Source organism: Tetrao urogallus, assembly GCF_951394365.1.
Source record: "Tetrao urogallus genome assembly, chromosome: 1".
Taxonomy (NCBI): Eukaryota; Metazoa; Chordata; class Aves; order Galliformes; family Phasianidae; genus Tetrao; species Tetrao urogallus.
Window position 1 is genome coordinate 82,075,714 of NC_136813.1, and position 17,364 is coordinate 82,093,077.

The 17,364-nt window shown below is 52.6% G+C and overlaps 1 protein-coding gene across 1 annotated transcript; it reads right to left on the reverse strand.

The window, feature by feature from the left end:
• Window positions 1-527: 527 nt before the first annotated feature.
• On the reverse strand, window positions 528-17,040 carry LOC306957826 (maestro heat-like repeat-containing protein family member 2B; the record flags this gene model as incomplete). Its single annotated transcript, XM_079549161.1, is given in 35 exon segments — window positions 528-579; window positions 716-864; window positions 1,121-1,273; window positions 1,719-1,828; window positions 2,029-2,152; window positions 2,320-2,415; window positions 2,788-2,852; window positions 2,855-2,879; window positions 2,996-3,131; window positions 3,529-3,608; window positions 3,917-4,039; window positions 4,259-4,414; window positions 4,550-4,672; window positions 4,796-4,915; window positions 5,180-5,287; window positions 5,625-5,677; window positions 5,802-5,943; window positions 6,179-6,219; window positions 6,346-6,505; window positions 6,691-6,798; window positions 6,944-7,063; window positions 7,380-7,453; window positions 7,539-7,652; window positions 7,768-7,837; window positions 7,963-8,055; window positions 8,531-8,674; window positions 9,040-9,191; window positions 9,358-9,456; window positions 9,614-9,779; window positions 9,919-10,041; window positions 10,193-10,314; window positions 10,616-10,706; window positions 10,708-10,754; window positions 14,078-14,090; window positions 17,017-17,040. Coding segments are annotated over 35 exon segments (3,576 nt in total).
• Window positions 17,041-17,364: the final 324 nt, after the last annotated feature.

The following is a 17,364-nucleotide window of genomic DNA, read 5'->3' on the forward strand; positions in this document are numbered from 1 at the left end:
CTTGGAGGAGACTGAGAGGTGACCTACTGAACGCTTCTAAATATGTAAAGGATGTCTGTCAGGAGGATGGAGCCAGGCTTTTCTCAGTGACATCCAGTGACAGGATAAGGGCAATGGGTACAAGCTGGAACAGAAGAGGTTCCACATTAATGCTAGAAAAAAACTTCTTCATGGTGAGGTTCACAGAATACTGGAACGGGCTGCCAGAGAGGTGGTGGGGTCTCCCTCTCTGGAGACATTCAAAACCTGCCTGGACGCATTCCTGTGTGACCTAACCTAGGTGTTCCCAGCAGGGGGATTAGATTAGATGAGCTTTTGAGGTTTCTTCCAATCCCTGACATTTGGTGACTCTGTGATTCTGTAACTGGTATGGAGAAGAGACAGCAGCTATTAAAATGAAGACTTGGTTTAAAAAAAAAAAGAGTACTATTTATTTATTAATTAATTTATTTATGTATTTTTAATAAATAATACAATTTTTAAGCTCTTTATCTCTTCTCTTCCTTTTGTCTTTTCGCTTTGCTCTTCTATCGGCTCCACCGTTGCAGACAAAACTCTCTTATTCTCCTCCACATCTCGCTAGAAAAAGGAGAATCACAAGTTGTGACTAGGAAATTGTTGTGTTTCCTCCCGGGAAGCATTCCTCCTTACTTCCTCTGACAGAGGCAAGCTACAACTGGGGCTGCACCAACAGCAAAGGCAGGAGTGCTGATACCTGTCTGTGGGCCCAAGCAGCCGGGAGAAGTTGTCAATCATGACCTCTTTGTGGCAGCGGATGACCACCGCCTGGCACAGGAAGGGCATGAACGTGCTCTGCTGCGCGGATGATGTGCAGCTGCGCAGGATGTGGAGGATTGGTAGCACCTGAAAGAAGAAGGGCAGAAAGAATGACTTGCTGCATCCTGCACTCTGCAGGGCCTAAGGATGGACATTCAGCACATGAGCAGTGCCTGCTCCCTTGACATGCTGCCAAGGCCCAAGCCTAAATTGCACGCCAGCCACCCTGTCCAAGCCCTGGCTCTGCCCTCAGGCTGTGCTTCTTTAGCACAAGAGGCAAACGGCACAAGGCGTAGTGCAACAGCCAGCGAAAGTCCAAGAGAGCTGGAAGAAAGTCTCTTACGTCCCGACAGATGTCCTTCCCGTACATCTGCAGAAAGGTGATCTTCCACTTCCCAGCTGCACGCACGCGCATTCCCCTGCCTTTCCGCAAGGTCTCCTTGATGGCCATCAGGAAGTCAACGGTGCGTTCCAGGGGGAAGTTGCTGCACACCATCTGCAGAGAAAAGAGAAGCAGGAGAGATCTCATCACTGCTCTGCGGCAGCTCTTCAAAACAGAAAGCAGTCTTGAGGGCGTTCTTAGCTCAGCAGCTTGCCGCTCATTCAGGGGCAATCACAAGGCTCCTGCTCTCCTACCCTGCTATTTATACGGAAGGCGGTTGAGCCTTCTCCCAGCTGCTCCACCCATGCTGTTTGCTTCCATGCAAAGCCTACCTCCCAGCAGCCACAGTCACACACACACACAGACACACCATGGAATCAGCTCCTTCCATGGGGGGCCTGAAGGGCAGACATAGCTCAGAGCCTCCTGCTACTTGCTGAGAAAAGAGGTCTCAGGGTGACAGCTCATTTTGGAAATGGTATGAAAGGCTGGGGACAGCCTAGGGTCGTGCAGAAGCCTATGCACTGAGATGCCACCACCCCTTTTTGGGTCCACTTACCCTTGCCAGTTTGGATGAGGTCTGGAGCTGAGCAGCGGTGCTGCAGTCATTCAGCCCCTCACACAGGCTCCCAGTGTCTCCTGTCTCGATGACTCTGTTGGCCGCCTTGGCTGGAAAGAGCACGGGGGAAAAGGGAAGTCATGCTTCTGGAAACGGAACTGCTTTCCATGGGGGAGAGACTGAGGACAGGGTGGGGACAAGAAGAGAGCTGTGCACAGTGCCTCTCCCTCCTGTAAGCAGGGCCCAGCCCGTGGGGCTCTGGTAGCGCTGCGGAGGAGAGCACAGGGCTGGTGCATCCCGCTCTACTCACCTTGGATTCGCAGAAGGGAGCTCAGGCAGGTGGCGGCCAACTGGCGGGATGTGGGCATGGGGTCACACGTCAGCGGAGCCAGCAATCCCACCAAGGAGCCAAAGGACTCACAGGCATCTCCTGTCTGCAGGGATGAGAGGCAGGAACAAAGCTGTAGGCAGCCCCAGCTCTCCCTAGCTTCTCCTGCCCGTGCCTTCCCCATGCCAGCATGCACAGCTGGGTAGAGCTCCCCTTCCAGCTCAGGGGCACTGGGGAGGGAGCAGGGAGCATGCAGTGGGGCTCTTTACTCACCGGAAGCCCTTCACAAGCAGCCAGCAGCTGGGAGCAGGTCTGCAGGGCCCTGTTACGCTCCCACATGTTGTTTGAGGTCAGTGATCTCTGCAGGACCTGAAGCAGAGCATGTCTCACCATGGACATTTTTTCCTTCCTGCCACCCCTCTCCCTGTCCCTCTTTTCCCAACAGTTTCCCTCAGGTCCTGCCCTGTGGCTCCACGTGGACCCCCGCCTCACTGTGCGCTGACACTGCTGCTCCCATTTTCTGCAGATACTGCTGCCTCCTAATCCAGGAGCTTTTCCTCGGCTGTGCCCTACCAGCGGCTGGCTCCTGCCTTTTCCCCTGCAGAGCCCATTTCTCAGCTCGCAGTGAGCTGGCCTGTTAGCAGGAGATTTCTCCCCCTTCGATCATACTCTCAGTCCCCAGATCTCTGTCCCTGCTATCAACGGGCACCATGCTTCCTCCCTTGCCCCACACGTACTCACCTGGACTATGTTCTGGAAGAATCCCCGGGTGGTCTCTGTCTCAAGCAGGACCACCATGAGCCGCCCAGAGCTTTCAACGATGTCTGCAGAAGCTGAAAGCAGGAGAGGGGATTGAGGTGTGGCATCACGGCTGCTGCTGGAGCATAGGCCGTGTGTGCTGAGGTAGGGCTGTGACGCAGAGGTGGCCGGGAAAGTTACGGCAGGTTACCTGCAGGTACTGTGCTGCTTGCCGTGACTTCGTGATCTTCAGCATCATCTCTGCTGAAGGGTGTGACACAATGTTCTTGCAGCACAGAGCCAACATTTCACGTGCATCCTTGCTTCCTAAAGAGGGCTTCAGCTTGCTGACAGGAGGAACAAAAGGAAGAGAAAGAAGAAAGGGCCTTTACCACTGCTCTCCAGACTGGTGCAGAAAATGTCTGAGATTCTCCCAATCAACAGCTGCAAAGCCAAAACCCCCAGCCCGTGCTGCTGGAGCAGCGCCCGCCTCCTCCCTGGCAGCAGTGAACCACCTCCCGCTCTGAAGGGAAGAAGGCCCCAGGTCTGCCTTCTCTTCCTCGCCTGGGGACAGCAGTACCAGGCCTTTCTCCCTGCCCAGAATCTCAGCTTCACTGGCCACAACAGCCCAGCCGTCTCTCCTGTAGATGCAGCTCCTTACCCCCTCCCCCCTCCAGGCCTTCGGAAGCTACCCTAAAGGGGGACCACCATCTGCCTTGCAAGCCTAGAGGCTCCCACCCTTACCTCAACTGCTCCAGGGCCAGAACCACCTTGAGGGGCACTGGGGAGACAGGGGTGCCCAGGTAATACTTCTTCAGCAAGTCCTGCAAGTACCAGAGAAACATTGTCAAAGTGGGCAAGGGCCAAGAGAGAGCTCTTCTGCCTGGCCCACAGACAGAAACAACTGCCACACACCAGCCCCATCGTTCCCACATTTCCCATGCAAGCACTGCAGGATGCAGCAGCTCCACAGCTGGTGGACCCAGCCCGCTGCCTGCTGCTGCTGCCAACACCCAAGGTCCCCACCAGCTGGAGATGTGTGGCTGGGGGAGACCTGCATGGCTCCAGGGTTGGGAGCCTCGTGGCACAGCCCGGAACTCCTCTGCAGAGTGCCCTGTCTCTAGGCACTCACCATCAGGATCTCCAGCAGCTTGCTCTTCAAGGAGGGGTTAAAGAAGGCGGAGCCACCCACGGCATGGAGAGCAGAGCTGAAATCAGTGATGCTCTGCACCAGCGCGAGCTTGTTCTGCAAGTCCTGAGGCCAAGAGAGAAGAACATTCTTTGAACTGCGGGAAGGGCCAGGGGCTGTCAAGGGGACACATGGGGCAACGCTAAGGGAAGGGCTTGGATCTTCATCTGGGCACAAACCGTTCCCCAAGGGACCTTTGGAAAGAGAAGGCCCATCTCATCATCCCCCCACGTGGAGGGGCTGCAGCTGGGCGCTCTGACACCCTGGCAGACTTTGAGCTCTCACCTGGCAGCTGCAGCTGTACAGCAGCAGGATGTTGCCCACAATGTCTCCCTCCAGGCGGGCGAGCAGCTGCTCCTTGGAGGCTCGCAGTGCCAAGCTGCCATGGGCGAGGATGAGAGCGCTGCGTGTAGCCTGAGCTCTCGCGCTGTCCAGCTCCGCCTGTGTGAGCAGAAATGCCTTGAGACACTCGCTCAGCAGCCCCCAGTGCCCTGCGGTGCACCTGGGCTCCCAGGGCAGGAGCTGCTGTGAAAATAAGGCAGAAGAATGCCAAGATGGAAACACGTAGCACTTTACCTTCTTGCGCCTGGAAATCCTCCCATTGCGGCCTTTGCACAGCCTGGACGCAAACATGGTGAGTGTGTCCAGGACTGTGTGGAAGTTGCTGTCAGCAGCAAGGCTGACAAGAGAGATCATTCCCTGCACAAAAGAACGAGGGGCAGTTGGCGCAGGCCTGAACCTGCTGGCACGGCCCTCTGAGAAGCCCTCTGCCCCAGGGACAGAGCGAGGATGCTCACAGAGTTGGTGGAGAGGAGAGCTCACCTGGGCCTCAGATGGCTCCTCTGCATTGGATTCCTCCAGGTGCTGCAGCAGCTTCTCCTGGACATGGAGGACTTCCTTACAAGCTCCCAGAACGGCACCCAGAGCCTTGTAGAGGAAGGTCTGCGTGGGAAGGGAAGGAGTAAGCTGGGATGTGGCAGCAGCCTGACCTTACGGGAGAGGGCTAGATGGGAAGGACCCACACTCCCTGGGAGTCGCTGAGAGCAGCTGTGGAGCAGAGCTGTAGCCAGCCCCAGGCAGTTTGCAGGGAACCGCCCTGTGAGGGCACAGGCCGTGGAAGCAGCATGAGCAGCCCGTGGGGGCAGAGCACCAGCCTCAGCCCCAGCCCCAGTTGGGCACTGCTGAGTAGAGCCGCGGGGAACTCACCTTTTCTGCAGAGCTGCTGGCAGAGCTGCTCAGCCGCCGGCTCAGCTCGCAGCTCAGGGCCTTGGTCCAGGCCTCGTCCTCCACGACGTCCAGCGATGCCCTCAGGAACTGTTGGAGAACAGGAGAAGCCAATGTTCCCTTGCCCTTTGCCTCTTCCCGCGTTCCCAAGTCACTGCAGCCTTCTGGGCAGAGCTGCCTGGAAGAACAGCCCCTCTCCCAGCTCCCCCCAGCATTCCCTCCATTAAAGCCACCTACTGCTCCTCTCCTAAGACCCCCCCTTGGGCTTGGGACAAAGAGGAAGAGGCAGCGCTGCAAAGGCGAGCAGCTGCTCCACAGCAGCTTTTGAGAGGCTGTTCCTGTCCCGTGGTGGCTCGTATGGGAGCGGGGCTCCTTGTGGCAGGCAGGCAAGCATTTCTCTGCACCATGTCTCTCCACAGTGCTGTACCTTTAGCAGACGGTGCTCCCACTCTTCAGAGTTCGGGAAGCTCTCATCTTTCCCTGCACAGCAACAAGAAGCAAAAGAGCGCTGCTTGGAATCAAGCCACAAAAGAAGAGCTGCACCCAACCGGGCTTGGCTTGGGCACTCGCCCACTCTACCTCTCCCTCCCCACCAGCATTTTACCTTCAAGGCGCTGCAGCAGCAGGGGGATCTCAGCAGCCCACTTGGCCCCCACAGCTCTGTGGATCTTGCTGTGGAGGTTTTGCAGGAGCAGCAAGGCAGCGGCTTGGAGTTCGCTGCCTGCAGAAGGGCTCCCTGCCACCACCTGAGTGAGAGCAAGGAGAAACAGGGTCACTTGTGCTGCAAGAGAAGCGGCTTCCCCCAAGAGGAAAGCAGCTTGGCTCTGCCCTGATGGGCAAGGAGCAGCCAGCCGCTTGGCCCATGACATTGCAAGCTAGGAAGGGAACGGCATCCCCAGGAGTGAGGCAGGTGCTGGCACGCTCGGCCATGCTGCTTCCTCCTCGGGGCTTGTGGCACCGGCCTCAGGAGCATCTACTTACCAGCAGACGTGCCAGCAGTGTCTGGGGAGTCAGCAGTGGGCCTGCGAGGAGAAAGAAGTGCTGAGTAAGACTCCAAGACACTCTGTGCCCTGCCACGCGCACCTCTGCTCTCCCTTCTGGGTGCTAACATGGGTCAGCAGAGCTCACGGGGGAGCTTCTGCTCCTACCTTGAAACATGGAGCTGAGGAAGTGGGGATCCAGATCTTCCATGTCCCGCACCGTCAGCTCCCCTCTCTTGGCCAGGGCTTGGACGCAGCGGGAGACCGGGATCAGCATGCCGGTGTACTGGGCTGGCACCACGTACAGCAGCAGCCTTGGCCACAGGAGCTGTAGGGAACGAGGCGGTTGAGCATGTCAGCATTCCTGCCTCCGCTCAGAGATAAAGAGGACTCTGAATTTCTGAGTCTTGTGTCCTTCAGAGCACGCTGGAGGACAGACCTGAGGTGTTGGAAGGGGACGAGGAACACGTGGTGCAAAGGCAAGGAGTGGCAGCAGGGCAGAGTGTGACTTACTTTGGAGATCCCTCTTGCAGAGACATCCAGTGACCCCAGGATGTTGATGCACAGCTCTTGGAGAGCTTCCTCTTCCTGGGCTTCCTGGGTGGAAAGGTCTTCAGCTGCCTGCACAACAGTGGTGTTGAAACACTGGTTACTCTCAGTTCTCAGGAGCCTCTCAGGAGGCTCAGGAGTGGCCCCACCGGTGCTTTTTTGCCAGCCTATGAGCTGCACAGGTCCTCCAAAGGAAGATGCTGCCCACTGTCCTTACCCTTCTTCCCGTGGTGCGGCTGAACTCCCTGAAGATGTGCCCCACCACATCCCAGGCTGAGCAGCTCCAGGCGTTAGCGCTGAGCAGATCCTCAGTGAAGTGCAGCACGGCCCTCCTCACCTGCCAGGGGTCAATTGTGGGTGTGATTTCCTTGCTCAGAAGGCCAAGGGAAGCCACCTGCTCATCAGGTGCATTTGGGCATGAGCAGAGATGACAAAAGCAGAGGAGAAGAGGTGAGGGCCAGGCCTTAGCACCAGGCTGTGCACTTTCCATGCACAGCACAGGGACCCGACCGCTCCACTCTGCCTGCTCTCCTGACAGGAGCCATCGTGACCATGTGGTCGATGCCCCAGCACATCCCTGGTCACCCCAGCCCTGCCGTATTGGCAGCAGCATCACCCCCCTGACAGCGCTTTCCTTTCCCCAAACAGCTCACCCGGGTCCTGGGGTCACTGCACACACGCTGCACAGCCTCTGTAATCTGCGGCAGCTTCTCTGTCATCGCGGGCTCTGCAAGAGATACACAGAAGCATGCGTGGAGGCACAGCTCAGATGGCAAAAGGGATCCCTGGAAGTCCCGACCCGTGGTACTGACCATCAGAGCGAGCCAGAGCGCCGAGCAGACCCAGGGCTGCCACGCATCCAGCCTCCCACTCATGGCCCAGCTGCGACTGCAGAAACAGGACCGTTTCCTCTGGGCAGATTCGGGCTGCAGGAAGGAAATGCCATGCTGTGTTAGTGAGCAATTTGTGCCCATTTGTGAGGTGAGAGAGAGATGTATTGGCCAGAGCACTGGCAAGCATCGCCAGAGCTCCTCTCCTTACCCTGCAGCAGGATGCAGCGGGTCAGCTCTGCTCTGTCAGCCTCGCTGTGCTGCTTGGCGTCATCAGAGAGCTGTGGGAACAAAGTCCATGCAGGAGCTAAGGCTGAGCAGCCATCAGAGGCTCAGAGCTTTGCAGTCCTCCTGAGGCTTAGCCAAGAGGGAAACTGCTGTGCACACCAGGATAGGCACCCCTTACCTGATAGAACACGGCACTGGTGACGGCCAGAAACTTGTCCTTAGGGATGACAGACTGAACTCCCGGCAAGGCCTCCAGGAACATATGAAGGCTCTGCAAGAGACCAGCAGAGGAAGAAGGGGCTGAAGCCACATCCGGCCACTTGGGAGCAGAGCAGAGGAACTGTCTCCCAGTGGGAGAAGCTCCCACACAAGCGTTCTTGTTTGTCCGTCCCCCCCAGCAGCACCAAGAGAGGCTCTCTGCTCTTAGCTGAGCCTTGGGGCTTGGGCATCATTTGCAGGCATTTCCCACCCACAGCCCTCTTCTCGCCCATCAGATTCAGGAGCCCCCATGGTGGTGGTGAAGCCTCCCATCCCCAGGAGATGGGCACCAGTGACTCTTGGCTTCCTCCTGGCTCGTGTCCAGGTTATTCCTTCCTTGACTGAAGAGCTCAGCAAGCCTCAGACTTCCCTTGAGCACCTGTTCCTTCTTTCTCCAAGGACTGCCCACCTCCTCCCTGCAGCCCCCTGACCCCTTGTGGCACTTGCACGGGCCCCACGTCCACAGCAAGCCCTGTGCAACATCTTACCTTGGCCACCCTGCAGGTGTCTTGCATCTCCTGACACGGGTGCACGAGCCAGAGGAGCCGCTCCCAGACGTGCTGTCGGGGCAGCTCCTCTTGCAGGAGGACAGTCATCATGGCAGTCACAGCCCCGAGAACGGCCTGTCTGTCCTGGAGAGGGATGGCAGAGGCCCAGCATCAAAGACTGAAGGTCTGCCCTTCCTACAGAGAGGGCTTTCTTTTTCCATTCCCCTTCCCCACAGCCCTGTGCCCAGCAGCACATGGGCTCGCTCTCCCTGGGCAGGCAGGTTTTCCCCGTACCCTCATCCCCGGCTCTCCCTGCCACAGTGCTGTGACTTGTGACTGCTCCCTGGCAGGGAGATCCAGCCCCAAGCACAGAGCCAGTGTGGGGCCCTTTGCAGAGCCAGCCCACACCCTCTCGACACCCCTGTGCTCTCAGCCTGCTGGGCACAGACAGAGCTGCCAACATGGATGCCCCAGCTGCCATCCCAGGCTGGGAATGCAGCAGTGCTCACCTCTTCCTCCTTGCAGTCCTGCCAGTTGCTGACCACAAAGAAGAAGAGCTCAGGAAGATTCTCATACATTTGTTCTTTCTCTGTGGCAGGCCAGGGGCTGTGCTTTCCAGAGGACAAGTGAATCTTGACGCCATCCATCCATTGTTTCACAACTGAAAACAAACAAACAAACAAACAAATAAACGAGTAATTAATTATAGAAAACAACAACAACAACGCAACAACACAAAAGAAGAGAAAAGGCAGCCTGTGAGAGGCTGCAGCAGGGTGAGGTGCAAGGGCTGTGCCCAGCCCCCCTGCCCTGGGGCCGGCACTCACCAGCACAAGCAGTGCGCAGGGTCCGGCCGCTCCTCACCCGGCCCACCACACTGCACAGGCCGGCCAGCGTCAGCCACACAAAAGAGATGCACTGTGGAGCTGCAGAGAGGAAGGAGAAGGGCACGGTCAGAGCCTCAGCAGGGAGGGAGGTGAGGCTGCAGAGCCCTGCACCCCCCAGCTCTATGCAGATCATGCGCAAGGGGAGAGACCCCTCTCCCTAGTTGCTGTAGGTGTCAGGAGGCTGAGGGCACTCTACCATAGATGCTGAAGAGTTTGCTCAGGGTGACGAGCACAAACTCCTTGCACATCTCCCGTGTGGCCTTCAGGTGGCCCTGGAGCTCGGCCATCACCATGGAGAAGTGAGTCCGGGCCAGAGCCACCAGGACATTGCTGGCAGCCACTCTCACGCTGTCCGTCACGCCCTGGAAAAGAGTCACTGGTGACACACGGCACAGGAGGCTGCCCAAGGCCTTCCCTTGCAAGGGCCAAGCCAGCGCCGTCTGCCAGCAGAACACCAGCACGGGCAGGCAGCTCCCTTTGCCTTCGGGAGTGACCCCTCACCTGGGCTGCTGTCAGGTCCTGGGACACCTCAGCCAGCAGCCGGTTCACCACTCCGCACGGCGGGCGGCTGTCCTCTTCCCCCAGGACGTGCTCCAGCTCGCAGTACGCCTGCTCTCGGTCACCCTGGGGACAGGGATAGGTCACGTTTGGCTTTGCCCTTGTTCCCGGGGAGCCGCCCGCTGCCGCCCATTGCTATGCCGATGTGCTGCCGGGGCCTGGCACCCACGGGACAAGAACCGGGGCAAGGACCGATGGTTGGACGTCCCCAGCTCACCTCCTGGTCTTGCAGGCGCTGCAGCAGTAAAGTCACGGCACAGGTGGGGACAGGGCTTTCCACCCTGCCTCTCTCCCCGCGACGTGTGCGTCTGGGCATGCTGCCCACACAGGCAAAGAGACCTGGAAGGAAAGAGCAGAGCAGCTGCCGCCGGTGTTGCTTGGAGCCAGGGCCGAGCACGCAGCCAGCTCTGGGAGGAACGCTCCTCCAGCCCCACAGCGCGGGGTGGGCTGCGCTGGCACAAGCGTGGTTGGTGGGGAGAGGGGAGAGAGCCTTCCCCTTGCTGGGGTACTGGGGAAAGCACAGTGGGCGGCTGCACTCAGCAGAGCAAGGACAGTGCTGCTGGCACGTCCTAAAGAGACACTGGAGGCACACACGTGCTCGGGCAGCGCCACGGTGTCCAGAGAGGTGGAGGGACCTCACCTCGAAGGGCTCTCAGCCGCTCCATCACAGCAGGATGCCTCCAGACAGACACAACGCTCTCTCTGGGTTCACTTCCTGCGCGTCCCACAAGCGGACTGAGCCACCGCTCCCACCGCTGCCACAGGGGTGAAAGCCACAACTGTGACATCACAGCAAGGAGCGTCACCTCACAGAGCATGACATGCCCTGGGCTGGGTCCTGGGATCCTGTGATGGTGCCTGTTTTCTGTGCTGGTACCTGTTCATGTAAAGCCTGAAGGCAGCTTAGAATAAACAGATCCGTTTGTTTATATTCATTGTGTGGCACAAAGTGAATCTAGGGTGAATAGTGGAAACATTTTTCATGTCTTACATTACAATAACTTCAGAAGTGCCCCGTAACACACACACTTTTTTTTTTTTTCCCTGAAACATGTGAATATTAAATTGATATCAGTCACAACCTTGAAGTGATTTTCCAAAAGTCGTGATTTGTGTGACTGAAATGGAAACCATGAGGCAACTGCAGCTGTGGTATGAATTTATGAAGATAGTTCTCAGATGAATTCCAGTATGTTTTATATTGTCTTAAACATTCAATACAAATGCTCTCAGGAATACCTCGTATTGGGAAAGAATCCAACTCAGGAACAAATGTCGTGATTTTAGATCACTCTTCAGTTGCAAACAAATCACTAGCTATTGACGTGTTTTCCATCTTGCATTTAACAATCAGCATAGGTATGATTACTCAGAGGAAAGCAATAACACGTAGCAGTAATGGGAACTATACTATATGAAATCATGGAATGAAATTTATCTTTACAGTGCCTGTTTAATTGAGATTCTATATATACCACTTCAGAAAGCAGTACAAAACATTCATTTCTCCAGTCAAACTGGAATTTGTCCTTATGTACTGCATTATTGCTGACAAACAAGACACAGTGCAACAAAACTGCAACTATGGAAACATTCGAATGTCTGCTTACTTCTCTTGACTGAGGCTTATTATAAAATTCTAGAAGTATAGCATCAAATGCGATCTTCATTTTGACAGGTGACAGGACGAAGGGAAATGGCCTCAAGTTGTGCCAGGGTTGGATATCAGGAAACATTGCTCTGCATAAATGGTGTTGAGCACTGGAATAGGCTCCCCAGGGAGGTGGTTGAGTCAGCATCCCTGGACGTGTTCACAAACCATTTGGATGTGGTGCTCAGGGACACCATTTAGCAGAGGGTTGTTGGAGTTCGGGCAGTATGGTCAGGTTGTGGTTGGACTCGATGATCTTTAAGGTCTTTTCCAACCTGAGCGATTCTATCATTCTATGACTCAGTGATTCTCCATAGTGAATTTGCTAAAATCACACGTAATAGGAAGAAAAACACTTCTTGTTTCCTTAGCTTCCAAATTCAGATACAGTATCTGATTGTACAGCAATACATAATGGGTGAATTTTTTCCTTTATGTAGTAAAAATGCTGTGGGTTTTTGGTTTTGTTTTTTTTCCAAATACTTAGGATCAAATCCTTTTTCTAACATGTTTTAAGTGCATGGCACTGCTTCCCTCTTTGTTGGAGAAGTCTGACGTTTTGCTAGCCCTCAGTTTGAAAGGGCAGCTTCCCAAGTGAAATGTAACAGTTGACAGCAATATATACTACCAGAGGGCTGGGATGCAAAATAAAATGTTCTTTCACCAAACTGACTGGGAATGTTTTCATGAAAATTTGTTTCCCTTGGCACTGCAACAGAAAAGTGCTACATTAAACCACCGGATTTGCACCAAGGATACTGCATTTCACAGTAACGGGCTGGGAAAGCCCAGCTGTCTGTTTGGAAGTCTGCAGATGAAAATCCTCTAAGTTCACAAAGTCTGTTTCTGGGCAGGAGGCTCCCAAAAGCAGAAAGCCTCCACTACAGAGTACAGCACACACAGGAGCTGTTGATAAAACGGAGTGGCTATCTAATTCATCAGCATCGTAATGACAACAGCTAATTAAAGACATGCAATATCACATGGCTCTAGCATGTACCTCCGTGGCCACTTTTCCCCCCACACTTCTCTTGCCACCTCACTGAGAGATGTAATGACATTCAAGATTGATGAGGTTACCTTCCAGAGATACCTGACACCCTCCTATCTCGCTCCAATTTATAGGAGGGAGAGGAGGTTCTTTTGTAATCTATATACCCGGTGTGAGAGTAAGAAACAACGGTTCAAATGTTGGTCCGACCAGTTTATTACAAATCTTAATCAGGGGAAATGGGGAAGGGGAGGACGGACGCTATTATGAATTAGGGTAATGGGGAGGGGAAGGAGGGCGATAGAAAAGATAGGAAAGAAGAAGCAAGGAGTCTTTATAGGCAGCAAGAGGGAGATAGTCACCACCATGGATCCAGCGTGGTTCGTAGTTCCGTCTTTGATCCTCAGTAGCGGAGGGTTGTCAGGCATTGTTGTTCTATTGACGACGAAGGACGACCACGACCATGGTGATGATGGCCCTTTTTCAACACTTCAAAGTGGTTGAGTCGGCTATCTTTGGAGTGACAGCTCAAATCCAAAGTGGTCGAGTCAGCTCTCCTTTGAGTGACAGCTCAAACCCAAGGTGGTTGAGTCAGTTCTCCTTGCGGTGGCAGCTTCTGGCTCTGGGATCTGAGCAGGAACCTCCTTTGTTCTTTATCTTTCTGGCCTTGCCAGCAGATAAGAGGAAGCAGGGAGGCACCAACTTGCATCTTGCCTTCGCAGGATACAATGGTATCATCCCCCAGCCTCCCATACCAAGCTGGAGCGGTTTGGCCACAGGCCAGATCTTCCTCCAGTGAACACTCCTGAGCACTCTCCTCCGCTCTTCTACAGAGCAAGCAGCTCTGGGGGAAGGGGCTTTCAAATGTTCCCAAAGCGATATCGATTGTCACACAGTTAGCACCCATCACTTGCCTCCTTGACAAGTCACTCAGAGTCTTATCACAAGAAAAACCTCAGGAAGCAAGCTTTGAGCCAAAAAAAAAACCAAAGAAGGATTCTCACACTACCCCGTGGCTCAAAGATTGCTTGAAATAAAGCCCAAGTGACCCTCCACGGTGGTGAGGAAAAGAAAAGGGAGAAAATAAAAAGACAGCGAAGAAGCATGGGGGGAAGGAAGAGGGGCAGAAGGGGAAGCTAATCGTTACACAATTACTAGAAAAGATTTCTTGGGCTTGGTTACAAATGTTGCCCTGATCTGTTGGACTTGTCCATCATCAGTTGAAGTAGTTACAAAATACATGGAAGATGCAACACGTTGTATAAGTTGAATAAAACATGGAATCATACAGGCTACAAACATAAGAGTTGCAACAACACACAGTAGAGAAAATAGGATACGTTTGACCCATGGGCCACCTGGAAGCCAGGAAAAGAAATCAGCGTCTAGGCCCTTCCAGGTTTGGACAGGAACACGGGCTATTTTCCGTATACCCTGGGCAATTGGTTTAACAACTTTACCATTATCATCAATCTTTAGACAACAATTAGAGTCATTCAGTTTGCCAGAGACACCACTCGGTGATGCCTCAGGAGTGGTGACACCAATGTTACACGATGAATAAAGGTAGAAAGTGAAAAGAGACAACCATACATTTGGCAATGACCACACATTTAACAATAACCAATAATAATAATAAGTAGGTGAAACAAACAGAGGTATTTGTGTCAGCTGCTTTCCCAACCCAGGAACTCCCAGTGTAAGCCAGGATCCAGATGGGAATTTTTCCGTAGAGGTTGTGGTGTTTATGAATAGCCATACAATATTACACTTCAGTTAATTCACTAAAAGCGTATCTAGTCTAATTTGACTATATGTGGACTTGCCATGTAATGTTTTCTAAGATGATTTAGTGTCTGGAGAACTTTCCACTTGAGCATTTCCAAGCAATTCAAATGCTGAGAGATATAAATATTAGTTTGGCAAGTTCAAGTATTGTTACGGTCCACAGAACTTTTCACAGGATAGTGTGTGCAGGATACCCCCCCAGTACAAACCATCAAAGAGGAGTAATCCCAGAAACATACACATCTCTTATAAAACTTAGGCACTTTCCAGCAACCATGTTTTGGATGGAACTCCTGGACTGGTGTGACACTGAAAAGCATCAGTGCAAAAGGCTTTCTGATAGATTTGTTTTGTGACCACATCTAACAGATATTAGACGGGTCCCTTGATTCATTTCCCAGTTTGTTAGGAATTTGGAAACACTGTGGAGGAGTTACATGCAAATCATAATCAGTTTGGTAAAAAGGGGTGAAAGAAGGGGTCAAAAGAAATGGTATCACTGTGCAGGGAGAACCAGTAAGCCAGGATGACCTGTAAAAACCCTGAACCTGAACTGTGAAGTTTAACAGATCCAAGGACTGATACCAATCACCACCCATACACATAACAACACAAAACATAACACTATTGCAACCAAAAATGTAATCAAGAGGTACATTCAGTGTTCTAGCATGATCAAATCTTCAGTATTTCTGTCACAAAACACAAATGGTTAAAATCAGCTATGAGCCTTTTTGTGTTCTGTCAAGGTCCCACGGGGATCTTCTGTAAAATACAACAAGACACCGACTTTTTGGGCTTTGTTAATATGGTTAAAAAATATGAGGGAACAATCCAGCAAGTGTTGATTTCATATTCCTTTTTCGGGGTGTCTTTAGCCTTCCAAAGATATTTGTTAAGGGATCCTGTTAAGGTTAGGGGAACTGGCCTCGGGTTAGCTGAGTCAATCGACACAGTCTGGCCAGGGAGGTGAGAGTGTTTCCCTGGCTTATCAGCCACTGGATCGTGACTCACAGGGATAACTGGCAAGAGTGGTGAGGCCTTTAGCAAAAGGTGTTAAATCGAGGATCTTGCTTCCCTTTGTTGTGAGCTTTCTATGCATCCACCCTTCACCACCCCCACCCCGCTCACTTGGGGGGGCGAAGACGTCAGTTTTCTAATGGCTTGGATAGCCATTCAGGTTCCCTGGGAGAGACCCTAGGACCTGGGGTTTTGCTTTCCTCGAGATTCTGGAGCTTTTGTTCTGGCCACCAGTTAACTAATTTCTCTAACCTGACAGTGGGTAATCCATTCATCAAATCTCGTGGAACACCCTTTTGCCAGCCCAGTATCCAGAGACAATTACATTTATGATCAATATTTCGCCTACCTGTTTTTACTGACAGTGAGACCCTTCCAGTCCCACTGGGCTTTGAGCTAGGAGGCCTGGGGGCAAGGCTGACTGCTGCAAGTCTTACTTCCCTTGGCTCAAATGTAGTGGAGGAAGAAACCACTGGCCCATATTTCCTTCCTTAGTTAATTAACTCTTGGGCCACCTCTCCCCACGTCCATGCTTTGTTTCCTGACTGCAGATGGTTGGGGGTTACAGTTCCTTCTGACACTGGCCGGCTTCTCTCTCCCTGAGACATAGCCTCTATTTTTCCTTGCAGTTGAATACCTATAGGTTTTAACGACTCTGGAAGCCCCCTAATTAAAGCAGTCATTCTCTCAGGATCAACAGGCATCATCATAGGTAATTCATGGTGTGGCTGCAGCTTTCTATCGTACATCATTTGGAGACAAGCAGCCTTTTGAACACTCTCTACTAACTGATCAGTTGTTCCAGTAATGGCAAGAGGGTCTCCCCGTTCTAAAGGGTTGAGACCACCTGCCCAATAGGCAGCCCTTTGCGTTAATGACCAGGGAGCACGACTGCTGCCAGTAGTTAAAAATACTCCTGGTCCCCAGTAACCTTCTGCTTCCTTTTCTGTTAGCCGAATCTGGTCACCACCAGTGAGACTCACCCTCCATACATATTCTGTCTCGGATTCCTTTGGAGAGCGGCTGAAATCTTTCTTCAATTTCGCTAGTTCAGTGGCTGAGGAGGGAATTTCTTTAACATTCATTTGAGGATCTAGATCCTCACTGTTATCGAATGTGCATTCAGTTTTTATCAAAGGACGCAATGGGGCTATTGGAGTTTCTAATTTATCTAGCCTTTCCTTCATTCCTGGTAGTTCCACCTGAGGAAAAGTTTTTTCTCGAGGCAAACTGTGGGTGACGGTATGGCTGGCATGCTTACACGTTAGCAGTTCCTTAAAAGCCATTTGCAACGAAGCCGAATTACGTTTCTCTCTTTCTAATTGTTCCTCGAGGTTCACTATTTGATTCTGCAGAGTTTTCACCAATTCTTGTGTTACTTTAACCGATTCCTGCAGTGCTTGTATAGTTTGGGTTCCTGCCGAATGCTTTTCATCTCGGAACTCCACGGCTGCTTTTAAAGTAGCTCCGAGTATAGCACAAATAAACGACTTTCCTTTTCCAGCTCGAGTACGAGCATTCTTTTGCAGGATACTAATACGGTCCGAAACACTCTGCAAGTTATACCAGTTCTGTCATGCCCAATCCATACCTGATAAAGAGGGTCGAGCACCATGTTTTTCTAAAAGATCAAATAATACATCTTCACTTTGCTCATGTTTTCAATACAATGAAAGACCAACACTAAGGGAGGAGGAGATACACGTATTCAGAAGCTCAGTTACTCCTCGCCGCTCCTCCCAGGGAGATACACCACACCTAAACAAATGAAAATGCTCCAATCACTCCTCCCTTTCTTTGGGGGAGCACACAGAAAGGTCCAAATTTCACACTTAAGTTACAAGATACTAAAATCGCAAAATTCAGAGAGGTCTTCTCGAGGAGGCACACACGTAATCAAAATTACTTCATACGTCCCCGAGAGGCATACACATAAACA